The 19,594-nt window shown below is 45.8% G+C and overlaps 1 protein-coding gene across 1 annotated transcript in view; it reads left to right on the forward strand.

Annotated features, from left to right (window-relative positions):
• The window catches only part of CACNA2D4 (calcium voltage-gated channel auxiliary subunit alpha2delta 4), a 112,466-nt gene that overhangs the window by 54,514 nt on the left and 38,358 nt on the right, over window positions 1–19,594 (forward strand). The window contains exons 21-26 of the mRNA XM_059187456.1: window positions 1,012–1,057; window positions 1,151–1,248; window positions 3,359–3,452; window positions 11,742–11,837; window positions 13,951–14,078; window positions 17,863–17,943. Of these exons, the coding sequence (XP_059043439.1) occupies window positions 1,012–1,057; window positions 1,151–1,248; window positions 3,359–3,452; window positions 11,742–11,837; window positions 13,951–14,078; window positions 17,863–17,943 (543 nt within the window). The remainder of the gene's footprint in view (window positions 1–1,011; window positions 1,058–1,150; window positions 1,249–3,358; window positions 3,453–11,741; window positions 11,838–13,950; window positions 14,079–17,862; window positions 17,944–19,594) is intronic.

Below are 19,594 nucleotides of genomic sequence, written 5' to 3' on the forward strand. Positions count from 1 at the left end.
TTGAGTGCGTCTCATCCGTCCGTCTCTCTGCCACCCGTCATTGTCACCTCTCCCCTGAACGGTCACAGCAGCCTCCAACTGGTCTCCCACCTCTCCCTTCCTGTAAATCTCTGCCAGAGGAACCTATTTAGAAATGCCAGATCACATTGTGTCACTGCTAAAGGACCTTCAGTGGCCTTCTGAATTTTGGAGGTGGGGGGAGTCATTTCTCCGTGCACTAAGCTTCAAGGTCTTCCCATGTGCTGTGCTCTCCCTTGAAAAGCTCTCCTCTCCAGGGCCCACCCTCTCATCCCATCTAAGTTTGGACCCACTCTTCACGTCCCAATATAGATGTCGCTTTTCTGGGAGCTGTCCCTGGCAGACCCTTGCGCCCAGCCCCGTGCTCCCATGTGATCCGGATCCCTGCATTTGCTCTTTCACAACAACATCCGTGATGTTGGACGTCTCTCCTTCTCGGTCTCCCACTGTCCCCAAAATGACCAAACTCCCTGGACATCCACGCCACCTTCTTGAGGACTGAGTAGGTGCTCTGTAGGGCCTTTGTTCTTCACTTATTCAATCCACAAACGCATAACGAGCACACGGCTGGTGGAGGGGTAGCATGAGGCTACAGAGATTACACAAAACGCACATGGCCCATCTCTGGCTCTCCTTTCAATGGGCCATTCAGCTCAGTTGGGTACAATGAAACCATTAAAGCCAAAAATCACGGGTTTCCAAGTATTATCTCCTTTCAGAGAGAACCTAATAGGTGAGATTTGGACATGAGGCAATGGGAAGAAAAAGCATTTCAGGAAGCAGGAGCAACGTGGACAAAGGCATTATCTGTACAAACCCACCACCAGCATAGCGGTTGAGTCCCTCCCTGAGGGATTGAGGGACTAAGAATAAGGAAGAATAAAACCCAGCCCTTCCCCAGAGAAGCTTCCTGGCAGTTGTTCGTAAGCAAATGAGACGCATACCCTTACCACATCGACCAAGCATCATACTGAGTGTGAGCTTTGATTTCAGGCCTGCACGACTTGCTTCACCCAGATCTGGCCCTGGCCAGTGACTGGTAAGTGGGAAAGTCGCTGTACGGGAGGAAGAGAGAATGGGAGGGAAGAAGGTGGAATTTTCCTGAGGTGACATTGACTCTCCTGGGCTCCAGGATCTATTGCATCACAGATATTGACCCTGACCACCGGAAGCTCAGCCAGCTGGAGGCCGTGGTCCGCTTCCTGACAGGGGAGGACCCAGATCTCGAGTGTAAGTGCCAGCCCCACCCACGGAAGATTTTCTTTTTTTTCTCTTTTCTCCTTTCCTTTCTTTTCTTTCAAAAATTTAACTACATACAAGTTTTAGTATGATACTTATCAAAAATTATATAAGCAAATTTAAAGTGAGATCAGAAGAAAAATACACTAACCTCGATGTGTAAGGTCTTGATGTGTTTTTTTTAAGTGCTGAATTACTGATGTTTTATTGCATTAATTATCATTATCAACCTTTTTTTATTCAAGCGTAATTAATATACAGTGTTCTATTCATCTCAAGTGTACAGCACAGTGATTCGGCAATTCTATTCATTACATGGCACTCATCACGATAAGCACCCTCTTAGTCCCTGTCACCTGCTTCCCCCATCCTGCCACCCACCTCCCCTCTGGTAACCATCGGTTTGTTCTCTGTAGTTAGGAGTCTGTTGTTTTTATTTTGTTTTGTCTTGTTTGGGTCTGTCTCTTTTTTCTTTGTTTGTTTGTTGGGTTTCATAAATTGCACCTGTGAGTGAAATCATATGGTGTTTGTCTTTCTTTGACTTATTTCACTTAGCATTATACTCTCTAGATCCATCCATGTTGTTGCAAATGGAAAGATTTCACTCTTTTTCATGGCTGAGCCACCGAGAAATTTACTCACTGCCAAGCAGCCTTATCCCACAGACTCACCCATGACTTAAAGAGAACAGGGAGATTTTCACTTTGGCGTCAAGAGGTTGTCTGTGCTCCTAGCACTGTGACAGCATGGGTGTATCCCCATGTCAGGGACCCAGATCCCTTTGAATGTCTTTCATCCTGGCACTGGGAGTGCTCTAGAGAGACACACAGTGTAAGGGCTTCAGCCTGCCCATAGATCTGTCCCTACCACCACCCAGCAGAGGGCCCCCAAGCCAGTAACTGATGCTCTGTACCCCCAAAGTCCTCATCTTAGCAAAGGAGAGTCTTCTAGCAGATGGTGTCTTGTAGCCTGTGGCCTGTGTTTTCCAGGGCCTCGTTCTCAGGCTAACCTTAAATTTCCCAACACAGAAGCAACTGGTGAAATCAGCCACATCCTCAGTAGGGTCCCTCTTCTTCCTCTTCGGAAGAGAAGTGGTCCTGCTGACGTATAAGTATCACCCCCAAAGAAGACTTTGCGTCCCATGCTGGCCCAACTTATTTGTGCATTCATGCATTCACTCCATCAGTAAATCTGTACTGAGCACGTACTCTGGGCCAGGCCTGGTGTGGGCACTGAAGCGACAGAGATGGCCCAAATGGGTGAGGCCCTTACTTGCAGGGAGCTCGTAATCTGGTGGAGAAACCACACCATAAAGAAGCAAGCATGTGTGTAGATGTAGGGATTCCAAACTGTGGTAAGTACCATGAATAGGACTCTGTGTGGGGTCCCTTATTGTGCCTGACTCTGTCAGACCCTGTTACTCACGTGGAGGATGAAAAAGAGCTGCTCATTGCCTTCACAGGCACAGGATCGGCTTTGAGGGTGATAAAAATGTGGACACAGGCAGAGGTGACGGCTGCAATCATTGTCAGTGGACTTAATGCCACTGATGTGTATGCTTTAAATTGGTGGATTTTGTTAAGTAGATTTCACCTCAATAAAAGTAAGTACTTTTTTTAAAAAGGAGAGAGGGAAAAGAACCACCCATGCAAAGAGTAGGGGAGAAGCATCCAGACCAAGGAACAGCATGCATGGAGGCTCTGAGGCAATTTCAAACTCACAGACCTGGCAAAAAGGCCCTCCCTGCTGGGAGGGAGATGACCAAGTTGCAGAGGGATGGCAGCAGAGAAGAGAAGGGGCCGGGTCAGGACAAGGGATAATGTCACAGGTGTGGGGGAGTTCTAACCTCACAGAATACCAGAACTGGGAAGAGCATTAGAAACCACTTAGACATACTCACGTATTGTTTGGGATTGAATATGTGAAGGCTGAGAGAAGCAACATGACTTCCTCTAGCTCATATAGATGGTTCTATGAGTCCCAGACATGGACTTGTGACGCACATCTCATCCCCTGAGGTCAGAATTCCTCGTAAGGGCAGATGAGCTGTGTTCACCATCGTGGAGGAAATAAGTTGTTTGGTCTCTTATTTTGCCCCCAGGCGACGAGGAGCTTGTGCGGGAGGTACTGCTCGACGCGGTGGTGACCGCCCCCATGGAGGCCTACTGGACAGCGCTGGCTCTCAACGCCTCTGAGTATGTCCAGGGCTGGGCAAGGATTCTGAGAGGGGAAGCACCCCCAGCTCCCAGGATTCCCTTGGCTGAGTCAGGGTCCCTCCCACTAGGTGGCTGGCAGCTCAGGAGACAACTGGGTCCAAGAAGAATATGATGAGGGTGGGAAGACGTTGGGAGAGTGAGAGCTACCTTCACATGGCCCCAGTAAAACAGGGACTTGGCAAGGCATCCACACCCCACACATGCTGCTGCTCTCCCCTCTGGAAAAATACCAAGTGTATGTCTCCCGGGCCTAGGTCCAGATCCCCCACCCACACTGCAGTAGCCCCATTCCAGGAACACCTCTCTGAGGCTGGGCTGTAGCTGTGGGAGCCCCTTCACCAAGTGCCCTGGTAAAAGTGGTTTGAGTAGATCAGGACCTCATTTCCAGCAAGTACGCTCAAGACACTATGAAGTACAGACTTGGCCTTGGTCTTTCCTAGTGCCTTAGATTTCCTCACTCCCTTTGCTGATGTTTACCTAGTGCTGTCATATTTAATGGACAGGTAGAAAGAAGAAATAAATGGCTTGTGTGTGTGTATGCACGCACATGAATGTTGGGAAGGTAAAAAACTAATGAGGTCAAGAATACAGTGGACTCCACCTTGTTCCTGAAGAGGAAGATTTAACATTAACGTCATGAAGATGTCAAACCTCCCCAAGACACTCAAGTTAATTAATGCTAACCTACTGAAAACAATAGCATTTTATATGAAACAACCACCTATTTAAAAAAGCAAGACACAAAAAGCTGGGCACATTGTGATGCCATTTCTATAAAATGGAGACAAGACAGTATGTCTGTACATGTGCATGTACAGATAGACTATCTTTGAAAGACCAAGTAGGAAAGAGTTCTCATTGGTTGCTTCTCAGTAGAAAAATGGGTAAGTGAAATAGGGATGGAAGGGACACTTTTCACTGTATAAATTTTTGGTACAATTTTGAGCCATGTGAATGTATTATCTCTACAAAATTAAATTAAACTAGAGAACAAAAAAAGAATATAACAGGCCAAGCAAAGTTCTGAGTATTTGGTGTATATTAACCCAGTGAGCCTCATAACCACCTTGCTATATAGATACTATCGTTATCCCCATTTTACAGATGAGGAAACCAAGGCAGAGTGAGATAAGCAACTTGCCCAAGGTCGTATGCCTCCCAAGTGGCAAAGCTGGAATCAAAACCTGGCAGCCTGGTTCTGGGGTCTAGGGAATTGGATCACTGGTTTGGAGAGAAGGGGCATGATCTTCATCTTTCCAAGTTTTGAGATTAGCCAGAGACATTTTTAAAGTTGAGAAACACTGAAGAAAAAATATTCTTAACCCAGGTGTATATTAGAAAAGAAAGCCTGGATGGGCGCCTGGGTGGCTCAGTGAGTTAAGTCTCTGCCTTCGACTCAGTTCAGGATCCCAGGTCCTGGGATCGAGTCCCTCATCGGGCTCTCTGCTCGGCAGGGACCCTGCTTCCTCCTCTCTCTCTCTCTGCCTGCTTCTCTCCCTACTTGTGATCTCTGTCAAATAAATAAATAAAATCTTTTAAAAAAAGAAGAAGAAGAAGAAGAAAAAAAAAAAAGAGAAAAGAAAAGAAGGCCTGGAGAATTAATATAAAATGGCATATTGGTAATATAATGCCCTATCAATAATATCAATGCAGAAAAGATATTTGAACAAGAAGTAACATCCATGCATGTTTTAAAAAACTAATCAATAAAATTAAAATTGACCAGCATGCCTGGCTAGCTCAGTTGGTAGAGCATACAACTCTTGATCTCAGGGTTGTAAGTTTGAGCCCCATGTTGGGTGTAGAGATTACTTAAAAATCTTCAAAAAAAAATTGACCTAAGCCTGAAAGTCAACATCTGCATGGGGCTAGAGCCTCTCTCAGCTAAAGATAGGACTAAGACAGGCCCTACCCCTACTACTGCTTAACAAGGTCAGAAGGTATCAGGGCAGCCAGACAAGAGAATGCACATAGAAGCAGTGAGAAGTGGAAAAGGTAAAGTAAATTATCTCTGTTTAAGAAGGTCATAAGATTATATATCTTGAAGCTCCAAAAGAATTTATAGGAAAACTACCATGAACACTAAGAGAATTTAGTGAAGTAGCAGGATATAATATGAACATTCAAAAATTAAGATCCTTTATCTATGCAAACAAAAAACTAGATTTAAAAATGTCATGTGAAAATATTCAAGAGGACAAAAAATAAAATGTAATGAAACTCCTAGGTATAAACAATAAAATATGTCCTAAAATGTACACAAGAAGAATTATAATATACTCCTGGAAGACATAAAAGTTGTCTTGAACAAATGAGGAGATATTCAGTGTCTTGGGGTAGGAAGAACCAGCATCACAAAGACATTAATCCTCTGTAAGTCAATTTATAAATTTAATGTAATCCCAATAAAAATATCATCAGTATTTTTCTGGATCCAGATAAATGGATTATAACATTTACTTGAAAGAATAGTCAAAAAATCTCTGAAAAAGAAAAGCAACAAAGCAAGTTTAGTCCTACCAACATATTAAAACATATGGCAAAAATCTCTGTAATTTAGAAAGTATAGTATTAACACACGAATAGAAAGGCAGACAAGAGGACAGAATACAAAATCCAGAAATTCTTCTAAATGCATATGGAAAGATATGTCAGACCAGGGGAAAATGGACTCTTTAGTACGTGGTTTGAGAGCCATATGGAGAATGATAAAATTGTATTATTCCCTTACACCATACACCTGGATAAAGTCCAAATGACTCAGAGATTTAAATGTAAAAAAAAAAAAAATGAAACCATATAATTACTAAAAAAAAAAAATAAATAAGCCAATTGCTCTAAAATCTAGGAATTAGGAAACCTTTCCCAACGATGACTCAAAATTCAGAAGCAATAAAAGAATGACTGACAAATTTAACAGCATAAAAATATTTATTTGGCAAAAATAAAAACATGAGCAAAGTGAAAACAGAAATGACAAACCAGAAAAATGTTTGCAACTTATATAACAAATAAAAGCTTACTATCCCTACATTATCGAAGAACTTAAAAAATACAGAAGTAAAAAACCCAATCACTTTGAAGGAAAAAGGACCAGAAATATGGACAGTTCAGAGAATACATACAAATAGTCCTTAAATATATTTCTAGTTCATAATAAAAGGAGTGTAAATTAAAACTGTACCAAATTTTTAATTAAATTAAATTAAAACTGTCACTCATCAGATTGATAACATCTAAGTTTGTTGCCAGTCAGGCTGGCAAGGCTGTGGGGAATCAGGCTTGTGTATATTGTCAGTGGGTATACAAAATGTTTCAAAGCCTATGGAGGACAGTTTGATAATATCTAATAAATTACATACCCATTTACACTCTGACTCAGCAATACGATTCTAGGAAAGTATCCTTAAGATATACTACAAAAAATAGGAAAAGTTACATACATGAGCTTTTTGTTAGAGCTCCATTTATAATAGTGAAAGATAGAAATAACCTAAAGCCATCAGTAGGAGCCTCCTTAAATAAATCATATAATTGAATACTATGTAACTGTAAAAAAGGACAAATCTACATACTGCAGTGAAATGGTCTTACCAATGGAGAAAAGTATATATAATACCCCCACTATTTATTTAAAAAGAGGAGAAGCAAATATATTTTCATAGTTACTTACACATATAAAAGCATAGATGCATGTATGTGTATACATATGCGCACCTATATTTTTTAATGAAACAATAAACAAGAGAACAAAAAAAGATTACTTTATGCAGAGTGAAAGAACAGGGATAGAGACAGAGACAGGCTTATGAACATGCTTTATTTTACATATTTGACTTTGGAACCATGTAAATGCTTTATATCATTATAAAACAAGATTAGATTTTCTTAAATAAGCTCTAAAACTTTGAAGGCAAATGAAACAAATAAACATAGTTATGTATCAAGCTCATGACATAACAATGTAAATCCTTTCAAAAGACTTGAAAACACAGAACCATAAACAACAAACAAATAAAATCTTAAACCGTGTTCAGTAACCACATTGCTAGAAATAATATTGGCACAATTATTCTCAAACTATATAGATGAATAGAGCAAATAGTATTATGTTAATGTCATTAGGAGCCAAGGTTTTCAGCAAATGAAAAAAGAGATGCAAATGTTTTAGATCAAAGAAATTAAGATGTGCTGCTGAATATGAATTGGAAATATCAATGAATTTGTGATGTGTTTTCCCTGAGGAACAAGGATACCCTGGCCCTGTCCATGCCTCAGTGAGCACCCCAGCTCTGGACTGTGGACTTTCAATGTGCATATTAAGAAGTCCTCATTAAAATGAGTCAGCAACCCTTGGAGAAATGTCTGATTTCAGGACAAGGGCAGAACTGTAAAACATGAGCCAGGAGCATCTTGTCATATCCAGAAGAAGTTACTAAAGACTATCACTACATTGTGCTAGAGGGACCCCAGAATCAAACTGAAGTGGCTTTCACTGGTCAAAGGGGGGACAATTAGAGTAACAAAAGTATGATAACTTCAGTGGATTAAAACATGTTTAATGTGTTTAAATCCTGTGTTCATAATGGTACTGAAGAGGGGGGGAAAAAGCTTTTTAGTCATCTTCAGAAAATGTTAAGAAACAAACTCATTATTCTAAAAACTGGTGAACAAACAGAGATTCAATTATTTATCCTGGCTCTCCTATACCAAGTTTGCATCTCAGGATAGCCAAATATTGATGAGGAGAAGTTTATCTTTATTCGAGTATTTCAGATACAAATAAAATAAGGAAGAAATTAAGGAATATCCCTATTTGGCCACCTCTAGTCAATCAGATAGTATGTGCCTCATGACCAAGAACACACTGCCTATAATAACTCAAACCTCTATCAAGCCAGTAGGTCTAACTGCTAGCTTGTAAGAAATACAGGGGACAAGAGAGCATGCTGATTAACACCACAACATCATGATCTGCTAAACCCAGAATGCAGAAACACTACGGAACAAATGACCTACTTCAGCGAATAAATTGCAAGGGAAAGAGAAGGGACAGAGAGAGGAGACAGAAAGGCTGAAAGTGACTAAAGATGACTGCTAATAGGTGTGGGTTCCTTCTGGGGATGATGAAAATGTTCTAAAATTGACTGGTGATGGCCACACAACTCTGTAAACATACTAAAAACCATTCAATTATACCTCTTAAATGGATGAACTGTATGGCAAGTAGATTATAGTTCAATAAATATAAATTTCTATTATCTAGATCTAGATAGATGAGAGAGAGAGAGAGAGAGGAAAGAAAAGAGACACATGAACTTGTGGACCCTAGTCAGATTCTAATCCAAATAAGCTAAAAAAAGGATTTTGGATTCCTGGATTATCTGATGCAACTAAGGAATGGAGGGGTGGGTTTGGGTGTGATAATGGCAAGAATAAAGGATTTTTTTATTCCTTATATTTTAATGATAGAAATTAAAATATTCACCAATGAAATGATATCTGAGATTTGCTTCAAAATAATCTAGTTGAGAGGCTGGGGGACGCTGTAGATGAAACAAGATTGGCATGGACTGGTAATTGTTGCTGCTGACCGATGGGTACAGGAATCTCATTAGACTATTCTCTACTACTTTTGAATTAAGAATTGCATCAGAGGTGCCTGGGTGGTGCAGTTGGGTAAGTGTCCAACTCTTGGTTTTGGCTCAGGTGGTGATCTCAGCGTTGTGAGATTGAGTCCTGCATCCGGTTCTGTGCTCAGTGCAGTTTGCTTAAGACTCTCCTGCTCATTCTCTCTCTCTCTAATATATTTTTTAATTGCCTCAGGAAACTTTTTAGAGAAAGTCATTAGGTCCCAAACCCAGAAATTCTTGTTTCTACAACATCAGAGGGGGGCAGGCAGGCCCTGTCTGCATTTCCAGATCCGTTCCTCTGTGGTTTTCCAGACTGTAGATCAAGTGCTTTAATCCAGCTCCAGGTGTCATCATTTGAATGTCACATGGTACAGCCTTCTTCACAGAATCCCAGTAGGGAATCCCCAATACCCACACAGCTGAGCCTTGATTAAAAAAAAAAAAAAAACTTCCCCTTGGCAATGCTTTGGGCATTGCCTACCTTCTACACTCTACCTTCTACCCACTGATCTAGGTACTGCGAGAAATTGGGTAATAACCTGTAGGAAATTGGGTGAGGGGCAAGAATATTAATAAAGTTAGAAATAATTAAATAAAAACCACACATAACAAGCCCACAGCTGATGTCATATTCTATGGTGAAAACAATGAAAAGGTGAACATTCTTCCTCTAAGATCAGGAACAAAGTAAGGATGTCTGTTCTCACCACTGATATTCCACATAATAGCGGAAGTCCTAGCCACAGCAATTAAGCAAGAAAAAGAATAAAATGAAAAGGCAACCTACAAAATGGGAGAAGAAATTTGCAAATCATATCTAATAAGAAGCTAATATCCAAAATATGTTAAAAACAAACAAACAAAAAACCTCACAGAACTCAAGGGCAACAAAACGATCTGATTTTTTTAAAAGGGCAGAAGAGCTGAAAAGATATTTTTAAGCTTTTAGAGGAAACCTACAAATGCCCAACAGATGCATGAAAAAGTTCTCAGCATCAGTAATCACCAGGGAAACACAAACGAAAAACACAGCGAGGCATCACCTCACGTGTTAGAATGTTACCCAAAAGACAAGAGACAGCAAGTATTGGTGAGGATGTGGAGAAAAGGGAACCCTGTGCACTGTTGGTGGGAATGTGAATTGGTCACTATGAATAATAGTTTGGAGCTTCCTCAAAAAGTTCAAAAGAGAACTACCATATGGTCCAACGATCTCATTTCTCTTTATTTATCCACAGGAAATGAAACCATTATCTTAAAGAGATATTTACACACCTGTGTTCATTGCAGCATGATTTACAATAGCCAAGATATGGAAACAACATGTCATCAATGGAGGAATGGACAAAGAGGATGTCATATAGATATATAGATATAATAGAGAATGTAATATATTACATATATATATGCAATGAAATATTATTCAGCCACGAGGAAGGAAATCCTGCCGTTTGTGACAACCTAGATGAGCCTGGAGGGCATTATGCTAAGAGAGACAAGCCAGACAGGGAAAGACAAATACTACATGGCATCACCTATATGTAGAATCTAGAAAAGAAGAAAAATTTTAAAAGTCAAACTCATAGAAACAGAGAGAGGAGAGTGATTGCTGTGGGCTGCTGGGAGAAGACAGGTCAGCACAGTCTTTCAGCTACAAGAGGAAGAAGATTTGAGGGTCTAATAAAACGTGGTGACTGTAATTGATAACATTGTATTATATAATTGAAATTAGCTGTGAGTATAACTTAAATATTCTCAACCTCCAAAAAAAGATAAATACCTCATATAATGGACGTGTTATTTAACTAGATGGGAGGAACCCTTTCACAGTGTACACATATATCAAATAATCATAATGAACACTTAAAAATCTTACAATTTTATGTCAATTTTATCTCAAAAAACCTGAAGTCTTTAAAAAGAAGAAGAAGGAGCGGGGGAGGAGGGGGAGGAGGAGAAGAAGAAGTAGTAGTAGTAGTGATGACTCCCACACTGGTGCCATCATCGTGGAAATATGGCTTTGGGACCATGAGAAATATTAGTTACACTCCAGCTAGCTAATGGATTTTCTTTCTCCAATACTGCTGGCGAGGTTATAAAGTCTACTGGGTTCACATGGGTGGGTGAAGACCGTGTCTGCTCCTCCTCCTTTTCCATTTTAAAAATAAGGTAAACATGTGAAAACGGTTTTAAAACCGTGAAGTGTCCTGTGTCAGTCATAAAAAGTTCCTATTCCTGAGGTCACAAAACAACATCTCTTTTCCTGAATTCCTCCTGTCTTTCAGAGCCAACTCCCCTAAAACCTGCATGGACAAATTAGGAACCAAAAAAAAAAAAAAAAAGACAGAAAGGCATAGGCCCAGGGAACACATTAACAAGGGGAGGTGCTGCCCAAGGGAGCCGGGTCTACCAGATATAATAAAATGATGCTCACAGTGGATGGCAGTGTATGTGTGTCTGTGTGTGTGTGTAACCCTCTGAGCACCCATTCTGCCTGCCCCCCGACCCCCTCCCCAGGAAGATCAAGCCAGGCACTAGCAGAGACCTGCAGGTCTTCCCCGGCCTCGCAGTGCCCCCTTTCCTAGACCTGTTGCTGTAGTGCCTGGTAATGACATCTGCTCCGTCTGCCTCACAGTGAGTCGGAGCAAGTGGTGGACATGGCCTTCCTGGGCACCCGCGCCGGCCTCCTCAGAAGCACCTTGTTTGTGGGCTCCGAGAAGGTCTCAGACAAGTAAGTCATGCTGGGCACCCCGGGAGAGGGATCCCTCCAGCGTGTTCCTGCGGCATGTGGGCAGGCAGACTCTCAGAGGCCAGGAGAGCACAGAGTGTGGAAGGTGATGGTTTGTAAATTAAAAGAGTCAGAAAAGTAACTCTTCATCAGGATTATATGCATCCTGGAGTTGTCCCCGGGAGAGGAGGGACAATGGCCCAGTCAGGCAAGAAAGTGGCTGGGACACTAATGTTAGAAGGGTTAATCACTTCCACAAGAGGAAACCCAGAAGTTGTTTTCCCCCTTGGGACAGTCTGTATGTGACAAGCAAAATCATTTATCAGTGTCCCCTCCTTTACTGACAACTTACATATCCCCTAAGCCAGCAATTCTCAACTGAGGGTGATTTTCCCCCAACCCCACCCCAGGGACATTTGTCAATGTGTGCAGACATTTTTTGTTGTCACAGCTCGGGGATGGGGGTTTGCTGTGAGCATCTAGTGGGCTGAGACCAGGGATGGTGTTAAATCCCCTCACAACCATTGTGTAGCCCAAAATGTCAATAGTGTTGAATCTGAGAGACCCTGCTCCCAGCAAAGCCTGGATTCTGGGAGACCAGCTGGCCGGGTGTCCTCCCCACCAAGTACTGCAGCAAAGGGAGAATAGGAGCCAGAGAAGGAGGCCAGGTGGGGGTTGGGAGAGCAGAGCAACCAGCCGCTTGCAAACCAGGAGACTCAAATAGTCAGAAGTCAGCAGGTCTTTGGAAGAGAATGGCCAAGGGAGCACCCCATGGTCCTTGCCCCTCACCCACTCCCTGCTTCTCTCACTGAATCCAAGTACACCCAGCCATCTAGGAGCTTCTTCCAGGACTTTGACAGAACCACACTTGCTAAAAAGCCAAGGCGTTCTAGGAGAAAAAATCAAGTTGCTTTTCCCTCTCCCCATATCCCCTTACTCCCAGAGAGGTGAAGAGAAGAGAGCCCTCTGCCTCTCTAGCCCTTACCATGGTCCACTTAGAGATACAGCAAATAACTCAGTGGACCAAATCTGGTGGTAAATTTTAGATTCACCCAAAGGCCTTGAACAGCCTGGGGAACTGACCTCCCCACAGTCACTACCCAGCTGGCCCCCCACTCATACCTCCTCCTCCCCTTAAATTTCCACCCCCACTCAGAAAATTGCATACCCATGTCATTGTCTGGCCAAAGTGGGACAGGGTGAACCACACCGGGCAGTATGAAGGGGGTAAAGCGTCCTTGGCAGTCCCCTGCACCCTCTGAAAGGCTTCGAAGAATGGAAGAGAGAGATCTTAATAAAGAGAGACCCTCCTGGGTCACAAAAGCAGCCACCATGAATGGCCACCCAGGGGCCCCACAACTCCAGAGGGCTCCCTTCACCTAGACCATGGCATGACTGGCGAGCTCAGGAACTGTGCAACAAGACAGGTAGCTTCTGGAATACGTAAGTGGACCACTCTTAAAATCAAACTTCAATTAACCACCTTGTGGGTTATCCACAGTGTCTTTTTTTAATCCACAAACCAGCTTCTCCCTGCCTCCCACTCTGCTTCTGGACCAGCACTCCCTTCTGCTGGCTGCTGTGTGTTCAGGCAATGCAAAACCATAATTAGCAAGGTAAAGCTGCTCAAGAAAAAGATAACTCATCATACATTCTAAACCCTAGAGGCAATGACTTTTGAAGTAACCATTTGGGGGGAATTTATGCCCTTCTATTAGTGCAGTGATAGAATTCACCATGCAATTTCCCCATTCAGACATGCCAATTAGCCAGACAGAAAGAAATTAGGGTATATCCAAAAGAAACACACCCTGCCGGCAAAGGAGTTTTTATTTAACCAAAAAAGTCCCCTTTCACAATACAGGCGCTCTACCTCTTCTAGCTACTAACATGCCATCAGGTGCAACAACATTTGAATCTGGAAAAGGCACGAATTGCTGGGGAACATCATCTGGGGTAGAATCAGTGTGGTGGCCAATATTTTCTACCTGCAACTCTACTAAAGCAGAGATGAATCTCTCTTCTTGGCCCAGCCACGATGACCCTGTGTGGAAAAAAGAGAAAGGGACAAGCGTGTTCCCAGATCTGTGAAGAGGTACCAACTCTGTCTTTGCAGAAAGTTCCTGACTCCTGAGGATGAGGCCAGTGTGTTCACTCTGGACGGCTTCCCCCTGTGGTACCGCCAGGCCGCGGAGCAGCCTGCGGGCAGCTTTGTGTTCAATCTCCGATCGGCAGAGGGAGCAGGTAATCCGCAGCCCTGTGCTCTGGGAGCTGGGACTAGGGCGTGCCTCCTCCCGCTGCTCTTGGTGGGGAACAGAAGCAGATGTGGAACAGAATGTCGATGCCTCTGGGTTCCCTTCCATCCCTCCCTCCTGACACGTTAGTGCCTTGAGAAAGCTCGCTCATGTTTCACCACACTATTGATCTCTGCCCTGAATATAGGACAGATCATTTTATCCCCTAGCCAGCAACCAAAGTTAAAAATCCAGCATGGCACAAAGGAAAGAGATTTGCCCCAAAAGTCAAAGAGCTGGATTCCAGCCCAGATTCCAAGTGGGAGCGTATTGGAAGAGTTGATCTTTAAGATTTTTCTGTTTCTAAACATCTGAGTATCTTTGAAAGCTCCCCCAGATGAAAGTAACAGACTTCCTTCCATCAGGGGACCACTGTACTTACCAGGTTCACTGCCCCATCGCACTACTTCCCAGAAAAAGCAGCCTGGTCTCCACTCCCTTATGGTCTCCCAGGAGCTGCAATATTGAGCCCCCATCTTCTCCTCAGGACCTCCCAGTAATAAAGCGTGCCCCCTGGCTGTGCAAGAGCGGGGGCCTTGAGGGGGAGGAAGCAGGGCAGCCAAATTTGGACCAAGCCACCAAATCCTTACTAGTCCAAGGCCCAGGAAGGGTTTCTGAGCTGCCGGCACCCAACTCCAACCCCCAGCCCCTACTCTGAAAAACAGCCCCCATAAAGAAAAATTAAGTGACTCTAACAGAGTACCAAAAAATTGCGAAATGTTTAGAACAGAAAGGGACTTGGAGGATGCATAGCTTCACCCTCTTAATTTACACTTGAATAGACTACGGTCCAGAGAGGTGGAGGGACACATCCCAGGGCCCAAGAGTTTGCAGCATAATGGGCCGTCCGCTGGGGGGAATTGACCCCAGCACAGTAGGAGGAGAGGGCCTAGGAATACCTGAGCGCAGGACAGAGTGAGCAGAGGTGGGGGGGGGTGGGGAGAGGAGAGGGAGAGGAAGAGGAGAAGGAGGAGAGGGGGAGAGAGGAAAGAGGAGGAAGGAGAGGATGGGGGGGGCGGGGGAGAAGAGGAGAAGGAGGAGAAGGAAGGGAGGGGGAAGCGGAGAACCCCAGCTGGGAGTCTGGTAGAATGGAGAGTGTACTTCCTCTCCAAGATGCCCTTCCACCGAAATCCTCCAGCCACCACCTTCACCAAAACCATCCTCCAACTTCCTGATGGAGAAGTGCCCTGAACTGACAGCTGGAGGAGATCCGGACTCCCAGGGGCTTTTCTTGGGGCTGCGGGCAGCAAGGAGGAGGTCCCCCTCTATGCCCTCTCGATGCCTTCTTCACCTTGTGCCTAAGCCCACATCTCCATCCTATGCCTGTTCCCCCCACCAAATGCATCGCAAATGTGCTTTACAAAACATTCCAGAGCCTACAACTCATACAATCTCCACAACCCTGTAAGTGTTGTTATTATTTCTCTTATACAGGAAAAGTCTGAAGCTCGGAGAGGTTCTGTGACTTGCCCAGGAACACATAGCTATGGGACCACAGAGCCAGGCCAAACCCAAGTTCTACCCACCAAAGCCCAGGCTCTTTTCCTGCCCTAAGTGTGAGGCAGGAAGGGGAAGAGGAAGTGAATGCTGTTTGTCCCAGTGAAAGCCCACAAAGAAGGCTTCCAAAGCCAAGGTGATGGGCTCCTTGCCTCATAGTCCCCCAGAGTCAGAAAGTGGCAGCTCTTTCTTCACGTCACCTTCTAAAGTGGCATCAAAGGGCTCCCACCTACAGGGTCCTGGGGAGGTTCTCTGGGGTGTAGCCCCGTCCCCTGCCCCCAGCCCATGATGAGGGCTGCCTCCTACCTGCATTGTCACTGGGCCCATGCCTGAAGGCTGCTGGGGTTGCTTTTTGTGGCGGTGAGGTAGGAGGGCGGTGGGTGGGGAACTAAGCCGCAAGGAGAAGAGAGGGAAGCTGGCAACCCAAAAGGGGGGACGGTCGAGTAGGGAAGCAGGCGCTTGCTCTCTTTTCACACCCTCGCTTGCTGCTTTAGCTCCTGCCTGTGCCTGAAGACACGTGGGCACCTCTGCACACTCCCCTTCTCCCCCAAGGAAGGAAACAACAGCAGCTTCATTTTAATGGGGTCGGGTACCCTGAAGAGGCAGAGGAGCCGCCTCCAGGGTGAATGGAGGCTTCCCTCTGCCTCTCCAGGCTGACTCTGTTGCCTTTTGCTTGGGGCCTGGTGGGCTGAGTCCTGCCCACAAGGAACTGTCTTTTGCAACCAGCGCCTGAGAAATCTGCCAGCACGGAGCCCAGGTGCCTCAGGCCTGTCCCTCCTGCCTCCAGACATTTCTAGAAGCAAGGGGAGGAAGCTGACTTCTGTGTTTATTGAGGCTTTGTCATGGCAGATTCCTAGAATCAAGGATAATACTCCATATTGTAAGTTTCTAGAATCAGGGTAATTATGGATTTCTGTGAGATATTGGATTATAGCAAGGTATGAGGAACGATCTTAGCAAAATAGATACGAGAAAGCATAATTTAAGTTCCAAGACAACAGACGATCTCCACATAAGCTTCTCATGACCTATTTGTTTCAAGCAACATTTGATATAAAGACCTTCCCACAAGACAGTACTTGATAAAAATTTTGCCCCTTTGTTGGGAATTTTAGTTATGGAACTTGGCCTGTAGATAAGAATGCTTTCAAAGGGGATGCCTGGGGGCTCAGCTGGTTAAGCATCTGCCTTTGGCTCAGGTCATGATCCCAGGGTCCTGGGATGGAATCCTGCACTGGGACTCAGCAGGGAGCTTCTTTCTCCCTCTGCCCCTCCCTTCCCACTTGTGCCCCCATCCCCTGAAAATAAATAAATAAAAATAAAATCTTAAGAACAACAAAAGGAATGCTTTGAAAAGTGAAGCCTTGTCCCTAGACTGATTAAGATTAAAAAGCCCAAGGTCACACACTAGCCCAGACTACCACTGAGCCAGAAATCTCTGTTTTCATGTCGAGCCAACACAGCCACCTAAATTCTGTCCCTATGGTGGCCTGATTCTCCTAAAAGAGGGGGTGCAGAGCAGCTCAAAGCAAGCCCCTTGCCCTTGAAGAGGCTGGCAGTGTCCCAGAAGTGCAGTCACCATCTGTAACACCTGTGAAAGGCATGGCTTGAGAACAGGGTGGTGGTGGCAGGCCGGCCCCTAGCCACCAGGATGTACGGAGTGCCCTGCCAGCCTTCTGTGTCTGCGCAGCCCTGGCTCCGGGCCTCTAGGGGGCTGTCAGTGTCACCCTGACTCATGTGACTAGTGAAGGACAGGCCAGGATCAGCCACCACGAGAACTGGAATGCAGCCTATCCTTCTGCTAGGAAGAATCATTTGACCCAGCCCAAGTCTTCTGGATGGAACATTCGCGGAGAGGACGGGTCACAGCAGGGTCCCTGAGCTCAAGGGAGGCAGACAGTTGCTGCCCCAAGACAGAGCAAACCCACAGTGTTCAAGTGATGTGGACACGCTGCCTTTTCCAGGCCTCCGGGGGCCCTGATGTGTTTATCTGGCAGGTTCAGATCTGCGTGAGGACGGGGCAGTACCTGACACGCGGGGGCGATCCGCAAAGTCCAGTGGGGGACAGTTGCAGATCCACCGCAGCAGGGGTGTCGCCAACACCCCCCACCCCCACTTACTCCAGAAATGCCCTCTCCTGGGGTTCACAGTGTGCTCTCAGCTTCCCCACCCACTAAGCAACCCCTGGCTCTTCCCCGGGCACTGAGAAAGTGACTTGGCAATTTTTGTTTCCCCAGAAAGTCCAGGCCAGCCCATGATAGTGACAGCCAGCACAGCTGTGGCCGTGACCGTGGACAGGAAGACAGCCATCGCTGCAGGTAGGAGCTGCCCTCTGCGCCACGGTGGTCAGGGGCACTGTGAGTCAAGGTCAGGAATAGCACAGAGAAATAGCAGGAGGGCCCTGCCTGTGGCTGGCAAGGGCCGCAGCCCTCCAGCCGGAGGTTTTCCCAGCCGAATGGTGTGACTGCGGGAGAAAGGAGCCTTCCCAAGCCATGTCGTTTATAAAACCGTAAGTCTTGAGATCCAAAAGAATTTATGAAGTCAGTCAGATGAAGCTCAGACAGTTTAAGAGATTTGCTCCAGGTCACCCGGGACAGAGACTACAACCGGGACCTCTGCTTCCCTCTCCCGTCACCCCAGGTGTAGAACACCACTGAGCACAGAGGCGGCCCTGTGACTCAGACCGTAAGGATGAGCCGGGGACACGTGTTCAGTGTGTGCAGGGCACCACAGAGACCACATCCTGCGCTCACCTCATCCGGCCCTCAGGGCCAAATGGGTACTTGGGGCTCCGTTTTACAGATAAGGTAACCAAGATAAAAATTCTTTGCCCGAAGTCACCCAGCTAATAATGAATGAAGCTAGAATTTGAGCTCAGGTGGCCTTTCTTTAAGATCTAGCTTCCTACCCAGTGTTGCCACTGGCCTCAAACGTGATGAGAGCGCCCAGTGACCCTCCCAAGCTGCCCAGACTCGGTGGTTTCTTAGTGCCTGAAATAGTTCTTTGCGCCCAAGCCTCCTCGCCGGAGTGCAGTCAGGCCTGCCTGGTGAAGTCCTCTTTAGCCGGGCTTCAGTCCCCTTGTCTCAGCCCCAGCTGGGTTCTGCAAAGCTGTGCAGTTCAGTGGGCACTCACGCTTCGGACGTCACAGGTCCCGTCCGGCTTCCCTGGGGGCCCCGAGCCGCATGGAAGGACTCTCCAGCTGGGGAGCAGAGGTGAACCTTGTCCCCTCAGTCTGGGTTCAGGGCAAAGGAGGTAGGAGGAGCAGGCTGGGGTCCAGCTGAGAACCTCCAACCCTGACTTTCCACCAGAGAAAACACCTGCTCCACGGGCGCCTTCAGGAGGCACTGCTCCAGCATTCAGGAGGCGACTTGTGCCATCTCAGCTGCCTTTTGAAACTTCGGCCATAGTGGGCTAACTCCAGACTCATTGCTAGGCCAAAACTGGACCCAAACTTGTCTCCCTCGAGCCTGTTCGCCGGTCCCATCCAAGTGCCTCTGTCCTGCTCCCTCCATGCTGTGGACCCTCTCAGCAACCTCTCCCTCCCCCGCACCCCGAATACCTGAGAGTCTAGGAACCAGAGGGGACGCAGGGTCAGGCACTGGCTGCGCTCTCCGGCACTCTCCAATTATTTGATATCATTTTTAACTCAGAGCTGAATTAGAGCCTCCAGGGGTTGCCATAGAAACCGTGTCCTGGTGCCTCTGGTTTAACTCACTGCAGACAATGGCTCTGAGGCTCTGGGGTGTGTGGATACGATAGGAAAAGAGTGAGGTACTAGAGACCTTATGCTTCAGCTTCTGTGTGTATAGAAGTGGGGGCGGGGTGTCTCCTTTTGTAATTTCCCTTCCGTGGACTATGGCTCAACCTCCTTGATACTGGAGCTAGATGGGCCTATATCTCAAAGCAAGAGAGGTGGCTGGTATGCTGTCCTGGCAGCTTCATCCCTTGGAAGCAGGGGGCACTGTGTGC

This window comes from Mustela lutreola, chromosome 8, assembly GCF_030435805.1.
Source record: "Mustela lutreola isolate mMusLut2 chromosome 8, mMusLut2.pri, whole genome shotgun sequence".
In the NCBI taxonomy this organism is placed as follows: domain Eukaryota; kingdom Metazoa; phylum Chordata; class Mammalia; order Carnivora; family Mustelidae; genus Mustela; species Mustela lutreola.